We start from the raw sequence: 12444 nt of genomic DNA on the forward strand, positions 1-12444 counted from the left end.
TGGTGGACCAGAACCCCTTGAGACATGGGAGTGCTCTCCCTATGTACTACTAGCAGAACTCACAAATATACAAAAAATTACACTTTAAATCTTCTGATAGTCCAATACTCTCAAATTCGATAAATATTTGGAAAAACATGATAACCTTTATGGGAAGGAAGAACATGTCCTCATACTTGACACCACTCACAGGCAATAGACAGTTTGACCCTGGAGTTAGGAGTGCCGTTTTCCGGTCTTGGTATAATAAAGGTATTAGAGTTATAGGAGACCTGTTTGATGCCAGTGATGTTCTTATGTCATTCGATATGATTAAGAACTCATTCGGAGTACCTCGGAATGACTTCTTTGCTTACTTACAGGTTCGCCACTTTATCAATAATGACACCAAGTTTCCTCGAGACAAGCCTCTTCTTGGGCCTTTAGAGGACTATTATGCATTTTACTAGGAAGAAAGGTTTGATTTCTTACTTCTATGATAATTTTCAGTGCTTCAACACACAAAATATAGATATTGTGGTGGGAAGATGGGAAAAGGATTTACAAACTGAGTACGACAAGAATTGTTGGGACGACTGCATTAAATCTTCTCAAACTACCTTTATAAGCAACAGATTCAAAGACATGCAGTATAGGATACTACATAGACAGCAAAGGACACCCCAAATCCTAAACAAAATTGACCCTGATAGGTCCCCTTTATGTATCAAATGCAAAACTGAGGTTGGTACTTATATACACTGTTTCTGGGAGTGTTCCAATATTTCCAAATTCTGGTCTTGTGTAGTAAAAGAATTGAGTTCAATTTTTCAGTCTAAGATCTGTAAAGATCCTGGGCAATTTTTATTAGGGCTGCCATCTAAATTTGGGGTTCTAGATCCTAGAAGAGCTAAGCTTCTAGATAAGCTCCTCTGTGTGGCCCGAAAATGCATTTTATTCAACTGGATTCACGAAAAACCTCCATCAGTAACTCAGTGGTATAGAGAAATATATAGGGTACTCCCAATGGAAAGACTCAGTGCCAAAATAAAAGGGAAAGAAAATAACTTCATGGATATATGGCAGCCACTGATAGATTATTTACCCAAGGATCTATCTACCTTGATTTATAAGGGAAGTGATTCCATAGATTGGAAAGCCCCGGTTGTACTTTTACAATTTAACTTCTGATGTGCTCTTATGTGTTTGTTTATCTGTATGTATGAATATTTAACTGTATGTGTGTCCATAGCATTGCCACTGTAATATGCCGCTTGCCCTCCTTTATTTGTTATTATTTTGTGTTTAGTTTTTTGTGTTTTTGTTTGTATTGTATGTCTTTTAATTTATTTTTATTTCAATTTGTTTAATTGAATAACATTCTGATTACAACTTCTGTATAAAAAAGTAAAAAGTAAATAAAAAGTTATTTAAAAAAAAAAAGAAACATTTACTTAGTTCACACATACAAAATAACTGCAGAATAGACAAACTAACTACAGACTACTACGTTTCAGTTTTGTATAGAATAGGGTACTGTAGGTAGTTTAATGAACAAACAGACTTTTATTGATTCCTAGGGAAATGCAGGTGTCATAGCATCACTACTATGCATGAAACACTAAGGTAAGAGGAAATAGATAGAGAAGTAGTAAGGTAGCAATAAGAAAATAAGACAAATAAAACATTAAAGAGAAGACTTAAAGAAAGTCTAGCCTGGCCATCTTCATCTGGCATATTGTATAGTTTCTTATAGCAGCCAATCAATTTAATATATCTTAATTATTGGCTACGGTCTTTGTGCTGTTCTCTGTGAAGGCATGTGAAATTAAAACCTTTCCCTACAGGCATTTCAGGCAACACAGCATGAGTAATCGCTACAAACATAACAATTATTGTGGAGTGGAATAAAATTCCTCTAAAATCCAAGGTTTCCATGGCTGCAAACCAAAGCTCATCTCAATCACAGCTTCTCAAAATCACAGAATAGAATCATGCATGAGGTCTTTCAGAGTAAACTCAATCAGTGGAGCTACTCTTCACAGTGACTTTAAAAAGACTTGTTTTGCATTATAGACTACCTTTAGAGCCAAAAGCCTGTTTGATTAGCCTTTTACTGTTATGGTCAACTGTTGAATTGAAATTCCCCAAAAAATCAAATTGTTGTCCAAAGGTTATTGGATGGTAATTAATGTTTGACTGACTAGCTACTATAAGGTAAAATAACTGCTAGCCTACGACACAATGCTCTATTTGATCATAAAAGAAAATAATTGCACTGCAGATTATGGAGAAAAAAAATGTAATACAAAATTGTGGAATTTAAACAAAAACGACAGTTGAATGCTTAGATGTAACTGATCACTTATAAGAAAATAGAAGTACTGAGTGCAAACGTTTTTCTTTCTTTCTTTTTTTGTTTCGTTAAACAGAACAGTTATATCTCCCTAAACTGAAACGTTCAAAATAATTTAACAGAGCGACACAAGACAAAACCAGATAATGCAAAGTAAGCATCATCATGGGTACCACACTTATTAAGCATCCACAGTATTCTCCTACTCAATCATATTTGTCTCTTTTAAACCCTGCTTGAATTTTAAGACTTGTTTCCAATATTTTTATGGAACAAATGTAAATAATTCAGAGCCAGATAGTGTGGCAGACAACAGTTGGAGATGAGTAAGGAATCTAAGGATGCAAACTCAGTGGTTCTCAAAGTGGGGTCCGGGGACACCCAGGGGTCCTTGAAGGGCCCCTGGGTGACCTTTACATGTCTGTAACTCAGTGAGTGAACAAATGGACCCAATTTGGTAGCCTCACATCAGCAGTTAGTTTTCCCCACCACTAGCCAAAGTGACGCAAGGGGACTTTTGACAGGGCCATACCGAAAGTAGGTTGCTTTATTCGGATACGTGCGTGTCACTGCCCACCCCTGCCGGTTCTCTGATTATAATTGTTTTAAATAGGCTCTGTCATGATTAATTGACCACATATATGAAGTTAAACAACTAAATTCTATCCGAACGATATCTTAAAAGTAAATTCCGTGCCTCAAAAAAGACGTTTGAGAGTGATTTCAAGTTTTAAAACCAAAACCAAAAACAGCGGACATAAAAACATGGCTGCCGTTCCATTTTGGTCGGCTGCACTCGGTTCCATTCGGTTTCACTCGAACTCGCCACCTGCTTGGCCAACCTTCGCTGTCAATCACAGAACAATGAGCGAGGATGCTGATAGGAGAGTTCATGTTATGAACTCCGGAGAAACGCCCAGACAAGCCTGTAGGCCAGACTCACTACTGAAATCAAATACAAATGAGATTTCCGGAGGGAGGGGTTTACCAGGCTACCAATTTGGTTCCATTTCTACACTCACAGAGTAATGGGGGTCTGTGGCCTAATGGCTTACCGAACTGGGGGTCCTTGACATGATTAAACGTTTGAGAACCTCTGCGCTAACTACATTATGTTGAAGTTATCTGGGAGGATGAGCTACTGCTGCCAGGGCTCTTTGTCTTCTGCCCCCTGGTGGCACTGGGCTGGCGCTGCACTTTCTGGCTGGAGGAGCCCTCTCTGTTCATGTTCTTGTCACTGTGACCAGCTCCTGCTTTACTGCGCACTGTGAGCACAAAACAAACACAAACCATGAGAAACAAGATTGTGTCTGTATGACCTACATCACAGCGTTCAAATAACTTCTAACAAAAACTGAGAAAACATGCATCGGAAAGATGAGATACAGCGGGTCATGATTATGTTCTTTCAATATTGCTTATTGCATGGACTGCATTCAAAAGTACACATATCAACATCCACATTAGTTGTAAAGGAGCACAAAAGTGCTTTTTTAAAAGTAATCAAATAAACACTGAAGTCACACAATTCTATGTTAACCTAAGTGATTTGTGTGATCTGTGTTGATTCTACATTTACTATTAAACACATCGTAGGCGCTGGGCGTGAAAATGACAACTGTGCTGCGTCAGTCGGAAACCAGTAATGACACTTGTGCAGTGCTGGTCGCCCACTTTGAGCCAGGTGTATGTAAGATAGGGCCCTATAAACACATTTCCCACTGGACAAAACACACCCTGGATTTTGTCTTGAGTGGGAAAGGCTACAAAATCTGCCTTCATTGCCAGGACAAATGGCTCTGCAGTAGTTTCAGGTATTTTATCTGTTCCAGCGCCTATCGACAGATGGAATCATGACACCCAGGTAGACGTGCCAATTTCCACCCCTTTTCCAGAGCGACGCTATTAGAGATCCACCTCATTTGAGAAGAGACTCAGGGCTCAGCTCTACGGCGTGAGTAATTCACTCACATTGATACATACATGCTAAACTGAAAATGTATTTACAAGTGTGTGTGAATAAAGACATGAATTGAACAACCTCTATAGAATCGTCCATTAGTTATTAATTCAACAAACAAAAATATTATCCTACCCGTTATACATCTCAATAGAGTTTTGTGGTCGGCATACATGTCTTCTGAATTCAGTAGCTTATATGGATGACCGTGGACTGTTTTAATCAATAATCGGGTTTAATCTTTGTGACTTTGCACATCTTTGTCATGCAAGCCTTGTATGTGGAGACTAATGAATCAAGCAAGTTGCAATCCATTGGTTGCAACGTGTCAATTTGGCACCATCACCAAAATAACTATATCTACAACTATGAAAACCATATGCCGCCCCAAGTTACAGACAACTAGATGAATTATATGAAGATATATAAAGATTAGTTTATCATATTTGTAATTCACTTTCTATCCCCTTTAAAACAACAATTGACAAACACAAGGTCAATACATCTACCTGAATGAGATGATGGCAATGATACACTTTTACAACACCCTTGAACAGGTTCAGTTGCACTCATCCACACAGATGCACACTAAGGGTTTCACCAAAAACTAGTCAACACTGTCGGCAGTACAGTAGTCAAACTAGTCGACTATTATAATAACTACTAGTCGACACTGTTGGCAGTAGTCAACTAGTCATGGATGGACTGCTCTTTCTAGATGTTAACAGATATACAGTTGTTGCTTGTTGATAGGGAACAACAATATAAGACAATTTTTCATTTTTTTGTGCAATGGTTGTGAAATGGGGGTCGGGGGGTATCATGATCCTTTAAGTTTATTCTTTATTTATATTATGTACAAGGTAACACGATCATCTCAAGTATTGGATTACAGTTACCATTGTACATACAGTACAGTAAATGACTCAAACGTATTTTGATAAGCTTTTGTTAGAATGACTAAAATTACTTTTTATTTTCTTTTTGTTTCTTTGCGTGGTCCTACACAGTCAGTGTGACATGCCACAGTAAAATGCTTCAACTTCCTGCCTTCCAAAATACAACTGTCATTGTTACCTGACCAAGAACTTCTCTCTCTTGTGTTTTGTCACTGAACAGTTAAAAGACTTAGAAGTCAACAAGTCAAACTATCAAACTATTATGAAAAACTTGGCAACTAGTAAAAATCAATAGTCGTTAAACCCCTCTTGCACACATGCATAATACATGCATAACACACACATTCAAACTCCCATGTCCTCGTTTCCACGGTAAACACGTGTCATTCAGATACACCCCTAATTTGATGCAACAGGCACTGTACTGTATGTGTACAAAACACGACTTGCACCCGAGGAGAAAGGCAGGCCAAGCATACGAATGGAGTTAAACAACACAGCGCAGCAACGGGGACCTTGACAGTGAGCGTCTTGCTGGCCGTAGACCACAATCTTAGTGTTGACCCTGGTGGGCCGGGTACCAGAGGATGAAGGGGGAGGTGCAGGAGGCTTAGGGCTCTTGCCAGAGACCACACTATCATCTTCTTCAAGAAACAAGAAACAAGAGGCTTTTTTGTGAATATACACCAAAATTAAAACCACAAGAAAGGAAAATGACAGCACATGTAGTGAGTGAGTGGAGATGTGCTGCTGCTGCTGGTACACTATTAAAAAAAAGAAAGCAAACGTTTTATATTCTCTCTCTCCTCAGTGTCCCAATGAGAGGAGTGCGAGCATTCAGAGAAAATAGCAGATCCACAAGCTAGAGGGAAATACTATCAGACACCAGTCAACAAAGTATATACGTAGGGTGGTTAAAGGGGGTGTGTAAGTATATGTTTTTGTTAGAGTCAAAGCTCTATATTACGATAGAAGTCATTTCTATAGAGAGTGTTCGTTCAGTAACAAGGGTACCTAGTCTCTCTCAGTCTGAACTCTTCCACTATCTTCAAATGCTAAAGAGAGTCTGTAATAGGCTCTGTACATGGCTGTAGTTCTATTTTCCAGAAAGTGAAATGAACATTTCCTGTTCCCGGCTGAGTTTCCCTTAGCTTCCATTGGCTCAGCTTCATACTCTTTGAACTAGAAACACACATGACACCTTCATAATTATGTGTTTCTGGTTCAAATCTGTTTCCGGTTGAATTACTGCAACTCCTTATACTCTGGGCTCAGCAAAAAGGTCATCTCCCGTCTTTAACTGGTGTCAAATTCTACAGCTAGGTTAGGTTCAGGGTTGATTTTAAGATTTTACTGATGACTTTTAAAGTGTGGCAAGGCCCTGCTCCCAGCTACATCAAATCTGTTTCTGGTTGAATTCTTGTGGAAACACAGCGTGTGTTGTGTTTGTGGTAACTGACCTCTGTGTTCTGCAGGTGCTGTGGTCAGACTGGTGGTGTGGGAGGTGGTCGACGAGTCTCCCAACGTAGCATCAGCTATCCTCTGCCCCGCACACATGGACTTCAACGTCTGGAACACTGCCTGAGGCGCCACGTTCATCTTCAACAGATCCACAATGATCCTAGATGGACAAAATAGCAGCCATGTTTCCATTTAGCCTGCACAGCTAAACCCTCAGTGTTCCATTTGTCCATTTGTGACTGCGAGCGTAGAAATGTAATCATATGGACCGACTCTTGCGGGTCCATTTGGTTACATGTGTACACTCTCAAAGATAAAGCTGTGTTCCGGAACTTCTTTTCATGCATAAAACCAATCTGTATGTATGGTAAAGCAGTGGTGTGCCATGACAAGTCCAGGTGTGCTTTGGGATTTAGTGACAACCACACATTATTATTGCAACACAATTTAGGCATTTAGCAGACACTCTTTATCCAGAACAACTTACAATAAGCAAGGTAAACTCATACATCAACTGCAGAGAGACAGTGTAGTGCCTCAGTAAACTAGGATCACAGGTGAACCAAGAACCAAGCATCAGTCTAAACTCTAAACAATATATTATACTATAAAAAATGATCTGTACATTGAAACTATAGAAACTATAGGATACCAGGTAAATAATGCACCTACCATGTGTCTAAATAACATGCTATCTAAAATAATGTTTTACCTTTGCATAAGTCTGCATGGTCATCGAGGCTAGGTCAAGTGCTGCTATGATATGAACAACTATAGAAAAAGTACTATACCCGTAGAGGCCAATTCTACACCCTAAAGAAAAATGTATTTCAAACTTTCCGTCAGAGCAAACCCGAGGTTCCAGATTTCATGTGAGCAGTTCATGTTAACAGTGTGGTTGGCTCATTGTACTGCCTGGTTAACTGGTTGTGCTGCCTGTAACTTAAAAAAAATCATCAATAAAGTATTCAATCAATCAATGGGGGTCCTTGAAACTAAACAATTGGAGAACCACTGGGTTTTCTATTATATGAACCTACTTGAAGATCTCTTGATCTATGGTGATCCCAGCAGCCTGGGTGAGCTCGAACAGCTCGCTCTCCTCAGCGTTGAGAATCTTCTTCTTTTTCATGGCATATTTCTGGACATTACTGGTCACCAGCACATCAGGGGCGCTGGGCGCAGACTGCCCAGACTGTTGAGACATCACTGACACCTAGAGAAATATGCAATTACAATGAATCATAACCAGTGGTGGAAAGTAACTGCATGTACGTGTACTCAAGCACTGTAATTAAGTACAATTTTGAGGTACTTTTGACAATATTGGAGTATTTCGATTTTTCAGTACTTTTACTTCTCCACTACATCTCAAGAGGCAAATATTGTACTTTTACTCCACTACAATTATTTGAAAACTGCAGTTACCAGTTACTTTGTAGATTTTGATTATTATTACAAAACATACATTAAGCACATTCAGCCCTATATACAGTACATTTCTGCCATTTGAAAATAGCCGATCTACAAGCTCATTGTGAGCTTGTAGATCTGCTATTTTCAAAAGATATGTAGACATTTTATACATTTGAACACTTGTGAAACGGGATATACATTTTTGATACCAATACTTTTGTAATTTAATTCCAGACTTTTACTTAACAGAGTATTTTTACATTGCAGTATTGATACTTTTACTGAAGTAAAAACATTGAGTACTTTTTCCACCACTGAGCATAAACACCAGTGGTGGAAAAAGTACTCAAATGTTTTACTTAAGTAAAAGTATCAATACTGCAATGTAGAAGTACTCTGTTACAAGTAAAAGTCCGGAATTCAAAATTTACTTGAGTAAAAGTACGAAATTATTGGTATCAAAATGTACTTAAAGTACCAAAAGTAAAAGTACTAAATGTTTGAAAATAGCAGATCTACAAGCTCACAACGCGTCGCGATGCCACGCGTTGTGAGCTTGTAGATCGGCTATTTTCAAATAGCCTATAAAATAGGGCTAAAGTGGTTCATGTATGTTTTATAATGTAATAATAAAAGTAACTAGTAACTAAAGTTTTCAAATAATTGTAGTGGAGTAAAAGTACAATATTTGCCTCTGAGATGTAGTGGAGTAGAAGTAAAAGTATTGGAGATTGGAAATACTCAAGTAAAGTACAAATACCTCAAAATTGTACTTAAGTACAGTACTAGTAAATGTACTTATAGTTACTTTGCACCACTGGTTAACTTGCATTGGTTCCTTTCTCACTAAAGACTACACTCTAGCTCGAACATACACTTTAACAGCTGTTAATAATGATGAATGATGACATACGGTCTCGACAGATAAATACGTTCCGATTGACAGATTATTCAAAAACAAACCAGCCTGACCATAGATATAGAAACCTTTATATGTCTATGAGCCTGACATCAACACGGTCCCACATAAAATACGTCATCATTGTGCGACCCCATCAGAAACGCGTCATCAACGGAGGGACACGCCCCCTTTGGATTACCGTATTAAATATTATTATTATTTTTATCATGGATCAGTGGTGGAAAAAGTACTCAAATGTTTTACTTAAGTAAAAGTATCAATACTGTAATGTAGAAATACTCTGTTACAAGTAAAAGTCCGGAATTCAAAATGTACTTCACTTGAGTAAAAGTACAAAAGTATTGGCATCAAAATATACTTTAAGTGCCAAAAGTAAAAGTACTAAAATGTTTGAAAATAGCCTATGTATAAAATAGGGCTAAAGGGGTTAATGTATGTTTTATAAATAATAATTTATATCTGCAAAGTAACTAGTTCCTAAAGTTTTCAAATAATTGTAGTGCAGTAAAAGTACAATATTTTCCTCTGAAATGTAGTGGAGTAGAAGTAAAAGTATTGGAAATTGGAAATAATCATGTAAAGTACAAATACCTCAAAAATGGTACAGTACTTAAGTAAATGTGCTTAGTTACTTTCCACTGACAGTGGTGGAAAAAGTACTCAAATGCATTACTTAAGTAAAAGTATCAATACTGCAACGTAGTACTCAGTTACAAGTAAAAGTCCGAAATAAAACATTTACTTGAGTAAAAGTACAAAAGTATTGGCATCAAAATGTACTTTAAGTACCAAAAGTAGAAAGTACTCATGCAGAATGTCCCATTTCACAAGTTTTCAAACATTTATATAAATCTTTTGAAAACAGCAGATCTACAAGCTCACAATGCTCGTAGATCAGCTATTATTATTATTTTATTTTTTTACATTTTCTCCTCTAAACGTATATGTGTCACATAATGACCAGAAAGAGTCTTTTCTTTTCTTATTCGAAATCAAAACAAAAATAATAGCGTTGAAAGTTTGAAATGAGAGTTGTTATTGACAGCTGACCAATCAGCGAGAAGTGAGAGCTCACGTGGAACGCCCATAGGTGGAATGCCGGTACTAACGCGTGAAGCACAACGTTCTACGTCAGATGTGTCTGAGACTTTGAAAGAACCAGTCGCATTTAACCAGAGCTTAACAGTTGCTTTAACACTAACGGACGGAACCAGTGACCACCAACCAGAAGAACATCTACGGATTGTTTTATCTACTTTTGTTGCTTTTCAACCAGCTTTTTCCTACAACTGGTGAGTTTGATGTAGTTTCATAATGCTCGGGCGGGGGGGTTAGGGGGGGAACTGTCATTTTAATGCTATTTTATTGATTATGTTTGATTGTAGCGTGAGCTGCTGTTGAAATAGCAGATCTGCAAGCTCACAACACGTAGCTATCTCAACGGCCGTTGCTGTCATGGTAATGCATGGCGTTATCACGACGCCTTGTGAGCTTGTAGATCTGCTTTTTTAACAGCCGTTGCCGTCACGTTAACTAACTAAACTAAATAACGTCTGTTACCGGTAACCGAAGTTTACCGTTTACCGTTAATGGCCGTTGCTGTCGTCGTTATGATCGTTGTCAAAATAGCTGCTAGCTTGTTTCTAGCTGTGTAACGTCTGTCTCTTATGTATGTTGTGTTGTTGTTTTTCTAAACGCTCTTGGGTTCGTTTAAGGTGTAAATGTCATTGTAATTGGTTGTACTGTTGAAATGAGCATTCAAAACGTCTCATTGTAGCTTGTTTACATTGTAAATCAAAGGGATTGGCGCTGTCGTTCAAAAGACGTCAAGCTAACAACCTGAATGGATTTGTGGCGGGCCCGTTGTAGCTCTGGTCCATAGCGTTAGAACAGTGGGTTTCAACCTTTTTCATGTCAAGGACCCCCAAATTGACACTTAGTAGCCCGCGGACCCCCCATTTCAAAATATATGCCAAGTACGGTACCCTCATAAGAAGATTGTTACGGCTCTAGCAGTGATTTTCAAGCATTTTAATTTCAAGGACCCCCAGTTTGACATGCATTAGGGCTACGGACCCCCATTTAATAACATTTCTATCTCTGGGACCCCAATTTGTTTAGTAAAATCAATGTTAATTTAACCCTGAGAGTGTACAAATGGAACCAAATGGACCCGTTAGGGTCCATTTGGTTCCATTTGTACACTCTCAGAGTTGCAGACCCATAAGGGTCCATTTGGTTCCTAACTATCTATCATTTAGCTGGGGACCACCTGGAATCCCTTCAAGGTCCCTGGACCACTGGTTGAGAACCACTGCGTTAGAAGGTTAAGGAGAACTCCTTCTAACGCTATGGAATGGATCAGAGCTAGGGCCGTTGTTAGCTTGTAGATCTGTTCTACTTTGGCAAACGATAACCGTCATACTGTGTGGTCCATGTAAGAAGCCTGCATGGGATTGATTGATTGAATATACTTTATTAACTGTTCATAAGGATGCTATATAAACCCAAGAAAGCCAATGGCTTGTTTCCATTGGGGTCCTGTGTACAGTGGTGTAAAGTACTCTTACTCAAGTACTGTACTTAAGTACAGTTTTGAGGTATTTTTTACTTTACTGGAGTATTTCGAATGTTCTGAAGCAAGCCTACTCGATGATTTTATTTACTCAAGTAAAAGTAGTATCTCACAATGTAGAAGTATTCTGTTGCAAGTAAATTACTTGAAGTAGCATACCAAAGTAACAGTAGGCCTACTCATTATGAATGGCATTTCACAATTGTTGGGGATTTGGCTCCAATATGTCAAAAATAGCAGATCTACAAGCTCACAATGTGTCTCATTGCAAGCTTGTAGATTTGTATTTTTGAAATAATGTATGTTTTGTAATGATCTAAATCTACACTGTAACTTGTAACTAATGTTTTGTAATGAGATGTATACAATATTGAAAAATGGGAATAGTCTATGTATGGTATTTCCATTTTTACTTCCATATTACTATAGTAGCCAACCTCAAATGTGTACTTAATTAGGCTAAAGTCAGTCAGTATCTGTGTAAAGTTACTTTCCACCACTAACATAATAAACTGACATATCTTTCTGTTTCTCTCTCCCTTTTCACAGCTGTCTCAGCTCTCTCTCTCTCTCTCTCTCTCTCTCAGCACTCAGCCTCTCTCTCTCGCTTGCTCGCTCCCGCTCTCTATTTCTCTCTCTCCCTCCTCTCTCTCTCCACAGAGCAAGATGGAGCTGTATAGCATCCAGTTGATCAACAAGTCGCCTTCCTCTGGATGTGCAAGTAAGTTATAGCTCTTATTTGACCAATAATTCATTACTGTAATCAATTTCTGCTGTTTGATGTTTAGCTCGTTCACCTCACTAGATCCAAATTTTTTTTTTAATGCAATTTGATTTGGAATTTAAGGAATCTTTAGTTAAGAATAACAATAGTAA

The 12444-nt window shown here is 38.2% G+C and overlaps 2 protein-coding genes across 2 annotated transcripts in view; one reads left to right on the forward strand and one right to left on the reverse strand.

Moving 5' to 3' along the window:
• The window catches only part of zbtb7c (zinc finger and BTB domain containing 7C), a 400030-nt gene that overhangs the window by 225510 nt on the left and 162076 nt on the right, over nt 1-12444 (forward strand). The window lies entirely within an intron of this gene.
• Nucleotides 3363-9037, reverse strand: LOC308077903 (mitotic-spindle organizing protein 2-like). Its single transcript, XM_080418891.1, has 5 exons — nt 8985-9037; nt 7696-7871; nt 6655-6815; nt 5710-5838; nt 3363-3600 (listed from the first exon to the last, which is right to left on the reverse strand). The coding sequence occupies exons 2-5, from the start codon at nt 7860-7862 to the stop codon at nt 3446-3448; spliced, it is 612 nt and encodes a 203-aa protein (XP_080275017.1). The 5' UTR covers nt 7863-7871; nt 8985-9037; the 3' UTR covers nt 3363-3445.

The sequence above is a fragment of the Gymnoscopelus braueri genome, assembly GCF_963280865.1.
Source record: "Gymnoscopelus braueri genome assembly, chromosome: 22".
Taxonomy (NCBI): Eukaryota; Metazoa; Chordata; class Actinopteri; order Myctophiformes; family Myctophidae; genus Gymnoscopelus; species Gymnoscopelus braueri.

Bases quoted from the DNA above. Each gene is read 5' to 3' on its own strand.
- LOC308077903 (XM_080418891.1), bottom strand. From the start codon at position 7,862: ATGTCTCAACAGTCTGGGCAGTCTGCGCCCAGCGCCCCTGATGTGCTG. The intron at 6,816-7,695 runs GTAGGTTCATAT...TTGTCCATCTAG, and splicing joins ATAGATCAAGAGATCTTCAA to GATCATTGTGGATCTGTTGA. The intron at 3,601-5,709 runs GTCCCCGTTGCT...TTGTGCTCACAG, and splicing joins GCAAGACGCTCACTGTCAAG to TGCGCAGTAAAGCAGGAGCT.